General features: G+C 40.2%; 1 protein-coding gene across 1 annotated transcript; it reads right to left on the minus strand.

Annotated features, from left to right (window-relative positions):
• Positions 1-806: 806 nt before the first annotated feature.
• On the minus strand, positions 807-16,924 carry LOC129677717 (mas-related G-protein coupled receptor member B4-like). Its single transcript, XM_055608356.1, is given in 5 exon segments — positions 807-1,238; positions 11,225-12,256; positions 12,258-12,299; positions 15,983-16,070; positions 16,704-16,924. Coding segments are annotated over 5 exon segments (1,815 nt in total).
• Between the last annotated feature and the right edge of the window lie 1,430 nt (positions 16,925-18,354).

The raw sequence follows: 18,354 nt of genomic DNA on the forward strand, positions 1-18,354 counted from the left end.
TCAGTATTTAGTTCAATACCCTGATAGGTAGAGTCTTTCAGAGCCCCTGTGAAAGGTTCCTGTCCTGTTCCTTGTCTTCTACTTCCAAAGTCTATCCTGTTTGCCCTTCTGAGTGAGGTTTCAGCCTCTTCCTTAGGGTCCTCTTTGTTGTTTAGCATCTTTGGGACTATAGATTTTAGTATGTTTATCCTATATATGTGAAAAGTATACCATATGTGTCTTTCTGCTTTTGGGTTACCTCACTCAGGGTGATCTTTTCCAGTTCCCACCATTTGCCTGCAAATTTCATGACTTCCTTGGTTTTAATTGCTGTATAAATGTACCACACTTTCTGTATCCATTCTTCCACTGAGGGAAATCTAGGTTGTTTCCAGATTCTGGCTATTACATAGTTGAGCAAATTTTCTTGTTGAATGGTGGGGCATCTTTCGGGCATATGCCCAGGAGTGGTATAGCTGGATCTTGACTGAGAAGGTGCCAGGTTGATTTCCAAAGTGGTTGTATAAGGTTACATTCCCACCAGCAATGGAGAAGGGTTCCACAACCTCTCCAGCATGTGTCATTCCTTGAGTTTCTCAACAGAGGAATATCAAATGGCAGTGAAATGCTTAAAGAAATGTTCAAAGTCCTTAGTCATTGGAGAAATGCAGATCAAAATGACCCTGAGATTCTATCTCACACCCATTAGAATGGCTAAGTTTTATTCACTTTCTTCACTGCTTTAATTGTGTTTTCCTGTGTTTCTTTAAGGTATTTATTCATTTCATTTTTAAAGGCCTCCCTCATCTGCATGGATTTAAGGTCATCTAATTGTTTCTCACTGTGTTAAGATATCTTGTAGTTGCTGTAGTATAATAGTTGTGTTCTGAGGTTTCCATATCACTAAGGATCTTGTTATTTGTGTTTTTATGCTGGCCTTTAGTTATCTCGTTGTCTCTGGTAGTGGCAGGCCTCAGGTAGAGTGAGTTGTGAGTCAGAAAATGGCATGTTGGGGAGAAGGTGGAGTTTACCTCTTTGGGAACTGTTTTAGGAGGATTGGAGGTGTGAGACTTACCTGGTGGTTCCTTATGTCTCCAGGCTTCTGATACAGATACGGCTGTGCTTGCCCTGGGGCCTGGTACAAGTAATGGTTTGGCACAAGAGGTCTCACTTGTTTGCCCTACTTGGCCTAATATGGGGGCTGCACTCTGGTGGTCCCTGGGTGCTGCCAGCCTCAAAGGATGCATAGGTGTGAGGTCCTGTAGGTGGAAGCATGCAGGGGGCAGACCTATCAGAATTACACCTGACTTCTCACCAGAAACTCTAAAAGCAAGAACTGTTTGGGAAGATACCTTGTAGACCCTAAGAGACCACAGATGTCAACCCTGATGTCAGGGTAGGATATGGATGTGACTCTAGCTGAGACTCCTAACATGGGGAGACATGAAGATTGAAGTGACCACCTCCTAGCCAGGTGAGACTAGTGGAAGGAGAACAATAACCCACCAACAAATCCTTTGATCTGAAAATTACCTTGCCTGCAAGAAGAAGGAACAAAGATTGAGGCAATGTCCAACCAATAATTGCCCCAACCTGAGACACACCCCATGGTAGAGAGCTAGTCCCTGACACTATTAATGATACTCTGCTATACTTGCAGACAGGAGCCTAACTTGACTGTCCTCCAGGCTCCATCCAGCAGCATATTGAGACATATGCTGGGACTTGAAGCCAACCAAAGGGTGAAGCAGCAGGGGTCCTGTGGAAGTGTTAGAGGAAAGATGGAAGAACCTGGAGGGGGCAGGAACCTCACAAAAGACCAATAGAGACAACCTAGTCCCATGGGTACTTCCAAAGACTGAGACATCAACTAAAGAGCATGCATGGTCTGGACCTAGGCCCCTTGCACACATGTGGCTGATGGTGGCTTGGTTTTTTTATGGGGCTTCTAGTGAGTAGATGGAGGTGTTATTTCTAACATGGACTCTATTTCCTCCTTTTGGATCACTTCCCCCTGGCAGGGCTACCTTCCATGGTCTCAGTGAATGAAGGTATGTTCAGTCCTAATGTGACTTAATGTGCTGGGTAGGGTTGATATAGGGAGACAGTGGCTTCCCTGTTCCAGGGAAAATGGGAGAGGGAAAGAGGGACAGATGGGGAAGGGAATGAACTGGGAGGAAGGAGGAGCACCCTTGGGATGTAAAATAAATAAACTGAAAAAAATAAAGCAGGAAGAAAAACAAAACAAAATAAATCAAAATCCAAAATCTATTTTCAATAAAAATAAAACATAATAGAGTAAAAAGAGAATAAGAATGAAGCAACTGTAAAGTAAGCTTCTTTTATGGACTAACTGGATGCATATGGATATAGATAAGCATGAAGTCACTGTTATTCAAGAGAAGATTTTTAATATAATTTTTATTACAATTTATTCACTTTGTATCCCAGCTGTAGCCTCCTCCCTCATCGCCTTCCATTCCAGTCTTCCCTCCCTCCCTCATTCCCTTCCATTCCAGCCTCCCTCCCTTCCTCATCTCCTCCCATGCCCCTTCCCCAGTCCACTGATAGTGAAGATCCTCCTCCCCTTCCATCTGACCCTAGCCTATCAGGTCTCATCAGGACTGTCTTTCATAGTGAAAAGATTGTTTTTAACCACATATGTAGCCTGAAGAAAATATAAGCATTCATACACACTCCACTGTATTGTGTGTGTGTGTGTGTGTGTGTGTGTGTGTTTAATTTTATCTCTTCCCTCATGTGTGTGCAGGGGGATGCATGTGTTAGTGAATTATCTGTGTGTGCATGTGTTCTGAATGACAGCTGGCAAGAGTTGGCTCAGTCGTCTACCATATAGGTCCTGGGTATTAAACTCAGGTGATCAGACTTGTAGCAAGTACTTTTAGCCACTGAGCTATCTGACAGGCCGAATATTTGATTGTAACAATCCAAAAATATATACTATGCTCACATATAAACCTTCGTAAAATGGTCTACAAATTTGTCTCTGGTCTAGAGAATACACCTAGGATATATGAGGCCCTGGATTCAATCACCAGCATCATACACAATCTCTCTCTCTCTCTCTCTCTCTCTCTCTCTCTCTCTCTCTCTGTGTGTGTGTGTGTGTGTGTGTGTCTGTCTGTCTATCTGTCTCTCCCCCCCTACACACACACATACACATATATATGGCACCTTCCTAGTGTTTATTGTTTGTCTTTATGTAGTTTCAGGGCTGTCTGTGGTGGTATGAATGAAAATAGCCTCCATAGGCTCACAGGGAGTGGCGCTATTAGGAGGTATGGCTTTTTAAGTAGATGTCATCTTGTTGGAGGAAATTTGTCATGGAGGGGTAGGCTTTAAGGTTTAGAAGCTCAATCCAGGCCCACTGGCTCACTCTATTTTCAAGCTGCCTACCAATCCAGATGTAGAAAGCTCAGCTCCTACTCCACGCCATGTCTGCCTACATGCTGCCATGCTTCTTGCCATGATGACTATGGACTAAACCCCTGAACTGTTATCTAGCCACAATCAAATGATTTTGTTTATCAGCATTTCTGTACTCATAGCATCTTTTCATTCCAATAGAAACCCTAACTAAGATAGAGGTTGGAAGTGGCAACTGGGGTGCTGTTGTAATAGACTGGACCTTGTTTTTGTTTGGAGGAATGTGGACTTTGGGACATTGGATAGAAAAAGTAGCTTTAAATAGGTCATAATAGTATAACATGGAAGACAGTGGTACCAAGGGTGATTTGAACTGTGGGGGCCTGGCTCAAGAGGTTTCAGAGGAAAATAATATTAGCATGTGCCCTAAAGTCCATTTTGTGATATTTTTGTAAAGAACATGGCTGCTTTCTCCCTTGTCCAAAAAAAAAATGTGTCTCAGGCCAAACTGAAAAATTATGGATGAACAGCTTTACCAGAGGACAGTGCAAAACAACTCAGCAGTGACTAAGTTGCATCATTATTAGTGGCTGTTCTTGTGCATATCTATAGTATATGATAATGAAAAGGAGCAAGATGAGCAAGAAAAAATACAAAATATACAGTTGGAGGAAATAAAGCACACTAAAATGCATAAACAGATTAAAGAAAAGCCTGATGCTAACTTAAATAAAGGGAGTGGTAACTTCAGAGCAAGACACCACACAGCTAAGCTTCCAAGTTGTGAAGAGCAATTACAGAAAAGTGAAAGGAATTACAGAAAAGCTGAGGGACAGGCATAATGGTGCATACCTTTAATCCAAGCACTTGCAAGGCAGAGAGTGCAGATTTCCGAGTTCAAGGCATCCTGCTCTATAGAGCAAGTTTCAGAATTGTCAAACGTAGGCAATGAAGGAAACCATCAAAAACAGAAAGGTAATGAAAATGTTATTGACTGAAGGGACCATGTTCAAGATCCAACAAGCAGCAGAACCTGGCAGCTTTGGCCATGTGGTTTTGGATTTAGAGTCAAGGATATCAGAAAGAGGTTATGGAATCTCCCTCCATGGCTAAGTTTCTTAGGGTTTTATTGCTGTGAAGGGACACTATGACCATGGCATCTCTTACAACAAAACATTCAGTTGGGGCTGTTCAGAAGTTTAGTTCATTATTCTCATGGAGGAAGATAGGGTGGTATGCAGGCAGACACAGTGCTAGAGAAGGAGGTAAGAGCTCTACATCTTGAGTTGCAAGCAGTAAAAGAAACTGTGCCACACTGGGCATAGCTTGAGCATATGAAATCTCAAAGCCTGCCCCCACTCTGACAAACTTCCTCCAACAATGCCACACCTACTCCAACAATCCCACACCTAATGGTGCCACTCCCTATGGGACATGCACTGAAACACATGAGTCTACGTGGTCTATTTCTTTTCAGACCACTACACTGAGGAAAGCTGCTGAGACCAGGCATGGGTCAGGGGTGTCATGGCATGGAGATCTAGAGAGGCCATTGTGAGAAGCTATAAAGGTGAAGTCTGGACTGCCTTGGAGACCCCAAAATGTTGGCAATGCAGAGCTGTGGGATAACTCCTGAGGAAAACTGCTAACAGAGAATGGAAAGAGCCCAAGAGAAGTTACAGTCAACAAAGCTGAAAGGAGTTGGGGATTTGAAGAGCACATTGACATTAGACATAGAGATTCAGAGTTTGGAGTTTGCCCAGCTGGTTTTCAGTCATGCTTTTATCCAGTATTTCCCCACTATTGTCCCTTTCCTTCCTTTTGGAGCAATAATGTATATTCTGTGCAAGAGTCTCAGAAGAAACTTTGAACTTTGGACTTTGGAAGTTGAAGTGTATGCATTTCTGCATTATGCTATGACTACAATTGGATGGGGGCCAGGGCATGGCATGTGATGATTTGGCTGAAAATGTCCCTCATAGCCTCATGGAGAGTGGGAATTTAGGATGGGTGGCCTTGTTGGAGTACATGTGGAAGGGAGCAGGCTTTTAGGCTTCAGAAACCAGGCCCAGTGTTATTCCTTCTTCCCGATGCCTGCAGATTCATATGTAGAACTCTCAGCCATGTCAGCCTGCATACTGCCATGCTTCCTGCTATGATGATAATGGACTAAACCTCTGGCTTGTAATCTAGCCCCAAATAAATGTTTTTCTTTGTAAGCATTGCCATGGTCATGGTGTCTCTTCACAGCAATAGAGGCCCTAACTGAGACAAGGGCTCACCACTCTAGGATTATCCCTGGAAGAGGATAACTCTCCCTCTTCCAGAAGTCATTAGTTGCCTATAGCTCTTTGTCTAGGGGTGGAACTCTGTGAAAATTTCCCCTTCCAGATTAGCATGTCCAGTGATATTGTCATTGTTCTGGATTATTTATACAACCATTTCTAAGAAAAACAGTTTTATAGCAGTTATAACAGGTTTATAACTATAGTTTTATAGTTTTAATGTTCTGTTTCCTTCTGCCTTTTCTTTCATCATGTATCCCAGCATATCAGAAATGGCAGTGCTGGGGATGATTTCCAGGGACAAAGACAGGTATGTAAGGGCGACAGCTTGAACATAAGTGACAAACTGTGTTTTCTGTAAAAGGCATTGCTGGAGAATGGTCCTGCACAAATGTTTTGGAGTTCCAGATGCTGAGCATGGAGCTATGTGGTTTGAATTTACAGTGCTGGATTTTTGGCTTGTTTTATGATTCCTCACATCTCTCATTTTAGAATAAGACATATATTGCTTGTTATATATTTTGTAAGAGCTCAGAGTTAAGAAACCTTAGATTTTTAAAAGTCTTTGAATTTTTAATTATTTAAAAATTTCAAGATGGGGACTTTGAAATTTTGATTGTGTTTTATGTAGTGATATTAAAATGAGATTTCAGGAACAAGGAGTAGAAGCATTAGAGTGAAAGGCTTGTGTGGCAAGCTGACAGGTGATGAAATGTCCTAGCAATCAAACTGGCATATTTTGACAGAACAGGATCCTATGAGAAATCACAACTGAATTTCTTTATTATTTTACCATATGAACATGTCTTTGAGGGATCTTCTTAATTATTAATTGATGTAGAAGGGCTCAGATTACTGTTACCATTGCCATTTGCTGGGCAATTATCCTGGGTTCTATAAGAAAGTTATCTAAACGGTGGCTCCTGAGAGGCAAATGAGAAAGCAAGCAAAACGTGTCTCTTTATAGTTTTGTAGTTCCCATCTTGGCTTCTCTCAGTGATGGCTCTGAGAAAGTGTCCTTCAATATATATTTCTGGCCTTTTCCTGTTATGTTTTGTTTTCTGTTTTCTATTATATGAAACACCTCTTTCATATACTTCCATCTTCATTGCATTCTATATACGTGCATAGGACCAATCATGGGTCAAGCTCTCAAACCATAAGGCAACATAACTTTTCTTCTGTTTATATCCTATGATAATTGAAACACAGTTATTGTAGTGCATTTCAGGAAAAAAAAAAAACAAAACTCAACACTACATTTATATTGTTACCAGAATTCTACTATGAAATAAAGACATATCATATTAAAATAAAATAATCAACAAAAACCTTTCTACCACTAATAAAAGGAAAGTGTTGTATGTTTATTGGAGCATTAGTTACAGCAACCAGTACATGGGAGACCTAGGCACGCAGCAATGGAGAAACAGATTGTGAATTTCTGACAGTCATTCACAGTGTGGTATTTCTCAGCTGTTAAAAGGGAGTCGTTCTTGTCTTTTGTTACAATAGGGGTGGGCTTAGATCCACTAGTTAGGCTTTAATGTTTGTATAATATCTCAAAATAGAATCACCGGCTGGATAATAAGATTTTAAAGCAAAAGTCTATGAAGAATTTTGATACTCAGACCTTAACATTCTGCCCTTTATCCCAAAGTGTCATGCACATTTCATAATGTAAAACTCATGTAGTCTATATTCCACAGTCACAGAATACTTACATTTCAACTTCTTTCAAAGCCCAAGTTCAATAGGAGAGCAGGGTAGAGGATGTAATGCAGGGAAGGACATATATAGGAAAAAAGGCCTATAACAACATAGGTCTTTTGAAAAGCTTTCCAAAAACCTACTACTTCCTAAAACAGATACATATATACTTTAAGTGGAGTCACCATTTAACTCAATTGGAACCTCATTTACATATGGAATGTATTTTAAAGCATCAATATGTACAGAAAGACTACCCAAAATCACATTTACATATAGAATGTATTTTAAAGAGTCAATATGTACAGTCAGACCACCTGATATGATGGTTACTAAATCTTTGTGGTAAAAGAAAATGAGAAAACATGTCAAAAATAAAAAATGACAAATATGTAAATGAGATGAAAGTAATTTACAACACAAGCTTCCTATGTGGTAAAAGTGCACTATATTTAGGAGTTTCCCCTAAAGAAGTAGGTATTGATATATGGAGAAAAAATGATAGGTTTTACTCTCAATTTTACATTAAGACACAAATATGAACATTGCTGACCTCCAAGGCAGAGCTATGACTGGAGGAACAGTGAGAACTCATTGAGGCAAGGGGGTATTTTAAATGTTGATTGGGCTTGGAGTCAAATAGTTACAATTATTCAAGCAAATTCGTTGAACTCTGAATTTGTTGAATCTGTGAATATTGTTTTTCTTAATTACACTTTACTTTAAATTAACAAATGTAAAAGCATTTAAGATTGAAATATTTTATGGAAAATGTTATCTCACTTAAGACATTTCTAGGTTGTTTTTATCTGCAAACCTCATGATTTCATTTTTCTTTGCAGCTGAATGGTATCCATTGTATACATGTATCACAGTTTCATTATCCGTTCATCAGTTGAAGACATTAGAATTGTTTCCATTTCCCAGCTATTGTATTCACAGAATAAGGTGGCAATGAGCACTAGTGAACAAGTATCTATGGAAGAGAGTGTTCTTTTCTCTGGTCATATGCCATCGAGCACCATCACTGAGTCATATGGTAGATGCAGTTTCAGTCTTTTGAAGAATCTCCATCTTGATTTTCAGAGTGTCTACCTATCAAGAGTCAGTGGGAAGGCCTGTTTTCTCCATCATCTTGACAAAATTTGCTGTCAGTTGCTTTGTTGATTTTAGGCATGTTGCCAGTTGTATCACAGGCAAAGGTTATCTCGCATTCTGTGGGTTTCGTCTTTACCTGGCTGATTCTTTCTGTAGCCACACAGAAGCTTTTTGATTTTATAAATGCCACTTATCAATTATTTGTCTCAGTTCCTTAGCAAATTGCCCAGAAACACAAATGCCACATGGTTTCTTTATCTGTAGTTTCCAGTTCTATGTCCTCAAATGTACACATACAATGTGTAATAACCACAAACCAGAACAGTATAAGGAACCATATGTTAGAGGCTTAGGAGAGAATATCAGGATTATAGATGATATGAAGTAAGAAATGGAATAATGAGGAGGGGACCTGTCTTGGGAGGAGGATTGTAAGTCAATATAGATGGAAAAGGAGAGACAAAGTACAAATGATAGGAAGGTTGTTTGATAAGGCCATAAGAAATTGTATTATTTTCTATTTCCCAAAAATTATATATACTACATGATATATATATATATATATATATATATATATGTGTGTGTGTGTGTGTGTGTGTGTGTATGTATGCATATGTTATATATGTATATACACACATTTATGTATGTTCATACACACATATTTAAAAGTTAAGCCACTTGGACTGAAAATAATCCCAATAAGAACCACTTCCAGGCATGAGAAACTTCTTTTGAATGGTTGTTCAGAGTATCCCTGTGACTCCCAAAGCAATCTGTATTGTAGGTGTAACCCTCAGTTGTCTCTAAGTGGTTGAGGGTGGATACCATTGCTGAAGACATCTCACATTCAGGACAAAGAATTCAGTTGGTTTGAGCTTGATGTGACCTCTGTCCTACAGTCTGGCTTCCATGGTTCTGGAAAATACTGTGCAGACTGCCAAGGGAATGAAGCAATGAAACAACCCTACAATACCCATGAATCACAATTACCAGAATGGCAAGATATGCATAAAGGTACAAAGAGTGTCACATGTCAGTGACAACCAACAGCTGTCTAATTGGACTCAAAGTTCAGTCAACAAGAGTGATGTTTAGAACTAGAAATCTAGCCAGTCTCCAGGGAAACAGTGGGTTCATGAACAATAGGAAAAAAAATCTACTACTCTCACTTTGTTAGACCAGTATAATTCCTTACTACGTTCGAAATCTTATTCTCATACCCACAGATATGTGTAGATACCACCATTCATCAAAGAACCTTCTCTCTATAGCTAATGGAGACCATAACACAAAATCACAGCTGGACACAATGCAAAGATCAACAGATTATGGGTAGCCCAGGCCAATGGATTCATTTTGTCATAGCTCCTGTTTCTATGACTCAAGGAACATCATGTTGCATAAAGATTGTAAGAGCAAGAACAGCAGGAAATCTGCTGCAAAACTGTCTGACCTAGAAATTACCTTGTAAACAAGATAGGGACAATGGCAATATCAAGCGACATATTAATGTGGAAGGAGGCCATTTTTACAGGGTCCCACTCCTAGTCAAAAAACTACAAGCAACTCATGACTACTAAGAAAAGGAGAATTAACTTCCCCTAGTGGTAAGCTTCGTTAATGGTTGTCAAATGCAGAATGCTCAACCTTGAAATACACAGAAACAACAAAAATGGACTCAGCATTTGTATATGTGTGTGTGTTTGTATGTATGTTTATAGGTGTGTCTGTGATTGTGTGTCTGTGTGTAACAGTAATAATCAAAAATAAAGAAGCTATTTCTTTAAGAATGGAAACATGGAAAGGGCTTAAAGGAGGATAGCTGGGAAGGGCTAGAGGGAGGAAAGGAAATGGAGACAGTGATGTCATTCTATTTCAATTGAAACATATAAAAAATAAAATGTATTTAAACATGCAGAATTCAAGTTAAGGATGCTTTGCACTTCTGGGAATAATGTAAATCTGACAGAGATTCAATTCCAAGAGGTAATAAATTCAATGACATTCATTGGAAATTGTTTTCATGAGGGATTACACAGTCATAGAGAAAGAGAATCAGGGCAAAGACATGGGAGGAGGAGAAAAGACATGATAATGGAATGTTAACCAAGGCATTAAAAAGTGAAATTGGAGTCAGTCTCCAACCTTTGAGTCTGCTTGGATGTTGGTATATAAAATCTATCTTTACTCTTTCAATGCTGAAGATGGCAGATACTTGAAGTTGAAGACCCCAGTGGGTGGATGGAGATTTAGAATAGGCAATTTTAAAGATGTGTATTTGTTTACTAAGTAATTTATATAAGAAACATTTTAAAATCATACATATATTGTAAAGTATGTATATACTGAAGGAAACTGGAATTGTGGGAGTTTCAATTAATTTTTCTTAATATTTAGAAAATACCTTGTAAAAACAGGGACATTTCTATAATATATAGTATTCATTTAATCTTTTTCAAGTTCAGTGACCAAAGAAATTCAGACCTTTCTGGCACTGCCTTGAGCTTTGTCTGAGGGTGTTTTTTCACAGTGGGAGCTGTCCTGGCACCAAGTGATTACAAGGGTTACATCATAAGGAGATGCAGTAAGGACCAAATAAGGAAACCTTAAGGTGCTACAGTAAGTTTCTGTTTAACAAGCCCCATTTCACCCAATTTCTATAAAATGTCTATTTTCTCTACCAATTGAACAAGGTTGTGAGAATGGCCCACATAGGTAAAGGCAAAGTTGACTCTGAAAGCAACTGTGTCTGGTCAAGTACTCACAGAGCTGCTACACCAGACTGTTTCCAGGCCCCCAGACTTTGCTGAAGAACTCCTCCCTCCACCTTCTTCCTCCTCAGGGGTGTCCTGTATGGCTCTCTGCAGAAGCTGTTTGAGAGTCCTCCTCTGGAACCTGCGGTGCCTAATGGAGCCAACAAGGAAGTAAATGATGGGGTTGGCACAGCTATTAACACAGGACAGGAATGTTGTCATTTCGTAAGTATTGCAAGCGAAACTACCATGCAACTCCACAATCCAATCTAAGAGGAACCAGTGAATACCAAAGGGCAGACCAAAAAGTATGAAGACCAGTGCTGTGAGTGTAATGGTCACATAGAGCCTGGTCACAGGAATCCTCTGTGAGCCACAGAAGATCCTGACAAACAAGGCGAGGCTGGACCCAGAAAGAACCACAAATAATGCTATTACAAATACAGCAGTGACCAAACTAGAAGTCCTACAGAAAGAATAATCAAAATCACTAAGCAGTAAGCCACAACCCTCCCCTAACAGAAGGCTCAACAGTAGAGAGAAAGCCCAGAATAGGGCGCACATGACAGCTGATATGTGTCTTGGTCGTTGGCAGCGATACCAGATAGGCTGCATAACAGACAGGCAGCGCTCAGCACTGATGACTACGACCATACACATATCTGCAAGGTAAGTAAAGATTAATACGTTAAAAAGAAAGATGGGAATGTAGAAGTTGCTTTTATAGATGTGAGAATAGATACGCTCCAGGGAATACACAGTCTGAAAACAAAGGTAGGAGAAATCAGCGCCAGCCAGGTTGAGGACATAGACTGAGAAGGCATTCCTGTGCATGCAGAAGCCTAGAAGCCACAGCACTATGGCATTTCCTGCCAGCCCAACCAGGGAAATGATGGCAGTAAGAATATTCAGCGTATTAAACATGGTGACACAGGACAAGTTTTCCATATAGTCACTTCCATTCACTACTGTGTTGGCAGTGCTCCAGGCCGGGGTGGTTGGACCAATGCTTTGGAATTTTCCACTCGTGTTCCTGCAAATGAAACAGAGATATGAGCACACCATACTCTTTGTCAGGACCATGTGACTATGTGTAAATATTTGAAACAGGTTCATAAGGAGGGCTGGGGTTTCTTCTCATATAGAAATATGACACAAGCCATATATTCCCTCAGTCACTGGAAGGGGTCTATCAAATGGGGAGAATGGAATTAGAATGAGAATCATGAAGGGAATGACACTTTCAATGAAGACTTTCGTTTTGTGCAAGGTGATAAATATGGATCTATTTGCATGTACCTCAAGATCCAGCTATACCACTCCTAGGCATATATCCAAAATATGCTCAAGTACACAACAAGAACATTTGCTCAACCATGTTCATAGCAGCTTTATTAGTAATAGCCAGAATCTGGAGACAATCCAGATGTCCCTCAACAGAGGAATGGATGCAGAAATTGTGGTACATTTACACAATGGAATACTACTCAGCAATTAAAAACAAGGAAATCATGAAAATCACAGGCAAATTGTGGGATCTAGAAAAGATCATCCTGAGTGAGGTATCTCAGGAGCAGAAAGACACACACAGTATATACTCACTTTTAAGTGGATATTAAACATATAATATTGAATAAACACACTAAAATCTGTACACCCAAAGAAGCTAATCAAGAAGGAGGACCCTATGTAAGATCCTCAATCCTTATTCAGAATGGCAAACAGGATAGACATAGGTAGAGGGAGAGAACAAGGAACCAGACATGAGCTTACCACTGAGGGTCTCTCAAAGACTCTAGTCAGCATTGTATCAAAGTAGACGCTGAGACTCATAACCAAACTTTGGACAGAGTTCAGGGAATCTTGTGAAAGAAGGGGGAGATATTAAGACCTGGAGAGGACAGGATCTCCACAAGGAGAGCAACAGAACCAAAAACTGTGGGCACAGGGGTCTTTCCTGAGACTGATTCTCTAACCAAGGTACATTCATGGATATAACCCAGAACCCTGCTCAGAGTAACCCATGGCAGCCCAGTATCCAAATGGGTTCCCTAGTAAGGGGAACAGGGGCTGTCTCTGACATGAACTCAGTGGTTGGCTCTTTGATCACCTCCTGCTGAGGAGGGAGCAGCCTTGCCAGGCCACAGAGGAGGACAATGAAGCCAGTCCTGATGAGACCTGATAAGCTAGGGTCAGATGGAAGGGGAGGAGGACCACCCCATCAGTGGACAAGGTACTGAGGATAAGTACTGGTTGCGTGCTTAGCCCTAAGAAAATAAATTTTATCATCTTCCTTGAGGCTTGGGTAACATTGTAGATGAAGAAAGAAAGAAGAAAGAAAAAGGAAGGAAGGAAGGAAGGAAGGAAGGAAGGAAGGAAGGAAGGAAGGAAGGAAGGAAGGAAGGAAGGAAGGAAGAAGACAAAGTATCAAGGAAAAGTTTATCATTTCAAAAGATGTAGCAAGTGAAGTCAGAAGACTGAATGTCATCCAAGATGATAATCTGTGAAGAAACTGTAAAAGAAATAATATAGCCTAACATGGTAAAAGCAATATGTTACAAATAGGTAGACAACAGCTCTCTGAATTGGGACAACAGGGAATTGTTTAACAAATATATCCCCTTGACCTGTTATATTCAACATAGTGCTTAAAATCTTCATAAAATCAGTAAGTCAAGAGAAAGAAAAGAATCCAAATTTAAAGGATAAATTTTCATTTTACCTTTAGTTAAAAACCATATGTCCTAGAAATGTCTCAGTAGGTCAGACAGTGAAAATAGAACTTTTTTATATCCCCATGCTCAGATTGTGTGAGACCTTGACATTGTTTATTCATGAATGGATACATGTATGCAAATCTTTACAGTATTAGATGGTGGGTCATGTGTAAATTAAAAAGGCAAATGCAACAAAAGTCATTGAGTATCACAGACAAAGCTATAAAGAAATTCTCAATATTCTTAACATTCTTTGTGGACAGTCCTGAGTATTTTCAGAATTACTCATGCATGAACAATTAATGTTGATCGTGGGCAGAACATTGACATAGGACCCAAATCAGCTTTGTTGAACAGCAGGACACACTTAGGTGCACAGCCTGTGGATGGATGTATTTCTGAGATGATTGCTCAGCAGAGGCAGGAGGAAGGAAGGAAAGAGGGTGCAGCATGTGAAACAGACTCCCATTCTCTGAGAAGAAGAAGGGGGAGCGGGAGAGGGGCATGGGAGTGTGACTGGGAGGAGGGGAGGATGGGGGCTGGGATCAGGCTGTAAAGTGATTAAATAAAAAAATTAAAAATTAGATCCTTGATTTTTTTTTGTCTTCTACATCTCTTCTGATGTTGGTTCTCTGTTCTGCACTGTTGTCTACTGTTTTTGAGAATGTACCAAAAATCTTCATGTGATACAATGCTTGAGAGACCTTCTAGACCTTTATAGATTGCCAGAGAGCTCAAGGCCCTTAATTTATCCATAATAAAATTATCTGAATTTTAACTTAAAATGGATCCCAATTTCCATTCTCTCTCAATCTAATGACAAAAAACATTAACAGAAACTGAAGATTCAGCGATGACTGGAGAAATGAAATAAGGCTGTGGCAGGAGTTTATAGGAACAGCTCTCTCTACCCCATTCCTTGTGTATCTTCCCTACAATGATGCTCTAATGTGGCTGGGGGTCCTTGACCACAGCGTGTTGCTGCCCCTTTAGGTCTGAAGAACAGAAATGCTGCATGCAGTTCTTGGGTCTGACATGGTGCAGCTGCCATCCCATGCATGACGGCTTTCTTGGTAATGTACTATTCCATAATTCTGCATTTGAGAAACCACTCTTCTACTAAAGCCAATAAGAAGTATGTTTACCTGCATATGTTTTAGTCTAATATCAAGTTATTTTGATTATTCTGGGTAATACCTTCATAAAAGCAGCATTAGAAGAGTAAAATGCAAACAAGACAAAAATATCTGAAGGAGATGAGAGAAAAGATGATCTGATGACAGTTAAATGATCTGAACAACATGGTAGAAGAAAACTTGCAAGTGAGAAAGTGCTTCTCTCTGCTACCTGACATCTTACAGAAGTACCTTATCTGACAGTGTTTCTTTTCTGTAACTTTCTTTTTGCTTGAGGGAGTTGATGACATTGCAAGCACCCTGGAGAGCAGGAGGGAAGAGGCTAGGGATTTTTCTTTCTTATCTCTCTCCTGGTCAGCTCTCTGTTGACCAGAGCATTGCTGCCCTGTGCTTATACTTATATACTCTTACTACTGAGCTGGGACTATGCCCCCTTCTCTCCTCCTCCACTTCTGCTGCTTACTGGAACCAAGGATAGGTCAACTTGTCCCATTTTCTTGCTTTCTTGTGATTCTCTAGGCATTTCCACTGTTCCTAAGACCTTTGGTCTTTGTAAGTAAACACTTCCTGTGGTATCCTCAGTTATTCAAATTCTAACTATCTGTTTCTTCTTGAATGCAATGTACACACATGGCAGATCACTTTTGAGAACCAACAATTAACTTTTATATGGATTCTGCCCTGGGAAACAAAATATGCACATCACCTTTCCTTTTAAAGGAATGACAGTCATGATTATGAATGATTTAAGAGAAAGTAAAAAGTGTTTAAGCCAGGCCATCTCTACTTCAAAAGGAAGCTTTTGTCTCATGCCTTCCTAGACCCTGCGTGTTGCATTTTGTGGCAGCAACACAGGGATGTGAACTCAGAAAAGCAACATGACAGTAACTGTGAACATTCTTGGGATACATCCTTACCTTTCTTCCATTTTCTGGTTGAGAGGTAGAGAGATGACCAAGGTAGAAGATCTTTCCACAGATTGATTCTAGACTCTGCTTCCTCGTTCTGGAATTGGGATTTGTGTTTAGGAGCCAAGTAAATGTTTCTGACCCAAGTGAGTCTTATAAAAATGTTGAGCACATCTTATGATTTCCAGTATATATACTGGGAACACGTCACACACCAGAGACCTTTGAGTCCAGATGCCCACTAAGATGTTTCTTGGCATCTTCCCTATTTCCACTCACATATTGGCTCTCCCTTTCCGTCCTTTTAGCTCTACCTATCTCCAAATAATTACTTTTTCCTCCTTTAATGACCAACTCCCATCATAGGTAGCAACACTGAGCAGTGTCAGCTTGGGGAGTGTGACTGTATAACTGAGGCACACACATACATGCCTCACGTATCCCCCTCTCTCATCCCATCCTTACTGGTCCCACCCTACAAGTAATTATCCTCTCCATTAAGGGCCAGTCTCCATCATGGCATCTTAGAGCAGTTTCAGCTTGGGGTGTGGGACTTTATAACTGAAGCACGTGCATATCTGGCAGCCTGGCAGGGCTCTGCAGAGTGAAGATGGTGCCACTATTGATACTTTCACAGAGGTGCTGTACACAGCGTGCCTTTCTTCCAAATGGCATTCAAACCGATAGTCCCCTTGAATCCTCTGCAGGTGTTCTAAATTCCAACTCTTACCTATCTTCATTTTCCTTACTGGTGAAGAGCCAGCCTGCCTCAGGCTTAAGCCTGAAAGCCAACTCATAGTAAGGATAAACTAGATTCATTGCTGTTTTTCGAAGTTTGGGCTGTACACCACCTGTAACCTTAACTACAAAGGGTTCTGTACTTCCTGTTCCAGGAATGGTAATCATGTCTGTAGGAAACACCATCATTGGCTCAAGACACTCCAAGACCATGTTCTCGCACAAAGATTTATTTCTTCCAGAACGATAGAGGGCAGTAATTAGGGACAAAGACAGGAGATATAAGAAGAGTAAGAAGGAGAAGGAAACAAAGGAGACAGGAGGAAAGGGGCAAGGGAGAAGGGTTATGGGTACTTGTCCCAGGGAACAAAGGACTATCTCTGGATAAAGAAGAGACAAAAGTGACACGTAGGGAAATAGCGATTCATAAAGGTAAAGGGCAAAACCCCATGTTTGGATGAGGTGTTTAATTTTAATTGAGCATGTTAATTAAGCAAACCAAAGGAAGCTTTTGATTACTGGACTTCAATACTTTGATAGTGGGACCTTGGTAGTCATCTTCAGGGCAAGGAAGTGGCCAAATAAGAAAATAGACATTGGTGGCTAGCATTAGGAATTTAATCGAATGGTTTTGGGTAAGGAAGAGGATTTGGGAAGAAGGGCAATGTCTGTCAGAGCCACAGGCATAAATGTGCTAGTTTCCCTTTAATGTCTTTGTTTCAAAAGTTGTTCATAACCATCTTATAACCTACCTTTATTTCATAAGGCTATATGACCACCAATGATGATCTAGTTATGACTACCTGTTGTGATTACCCTGTTTTGAACACCTGTTATGTTCTGCTCCTATAACCTCTCCCATTTAACCCATTTGGAACCCTTCTACACCAGAACTCTGTAAAACCCTTATCTTTCTTACATCTAATGTTGACCTCTTGAATACCTCCTTAGCCAGGGCAGCCTGGTGCACAAGTAAAAAGGCTTGCTTTAGATTTGGAAATAAGTTGGGTAAGTGGCTTTCTCCTACTATCACTGTGATTAGCACTAGCTAATAGAATAGAAACGAATAGCTAAATAAATGGAAATGTTATTTTTGTTTAATTTCATCAGTATGAATCGGTGTGTTGGCCCACCCACCTCATGAAATGCAGAGTTCAGCATGGGTATACATGTTCTTCTACCTCACTTCATAAATCTGTTAATCTTTACATTCTTAGAATGTAAGTGTTTAGATTTTAAGTCTTTTTTTTTTTTTATAATTTATCTTCATGTTCTTCAAATCACGTTAAGTTCCTTTCCAGTTTTTAAAAATGTGATTTTATTCTGAATACATGACGGACATGTCCCTGCAAGGCTGTGGGAAGAATGCTATGCTTTGGATGTGGCTTTACTGTGTCCTGCCCAGCACATGGTGGGCACTTATTCACCCAGGATGACAACTTTGAGAGGTTCTGTGGCACTTTTAAGAGAAGAAGGCTAATGGCAGGTCCTTAGGGAATTGTAGGTAAGCTCTAAGGTAGTTCTCGTGTGACCTCTAGGGGTTTGTGAGCATTGTTATGAAAGGAAAAAGCTTGCCCTGACCCACGGGACTTCAACGGCTTCTTAAAGAAAGGGGAGTGGAAGGAATGGGGGGGAGAAGGGAA

The sequence above is a fragment of the Psammomys obesus genome, unplaced genomic scaffold, assembly GCF_907164565.1.
Source record: "Psammomys obesus unplaced genomic scaffold, mPsaObe1.curated_primary_1811, whole genome shotgun sequence".
NCBI classification, from domain to species: Eukaryota; Metazoa; Chordata; class Mammalia; order Rodentia; family Muridae; genus Psammomys; species Psammomys obesus.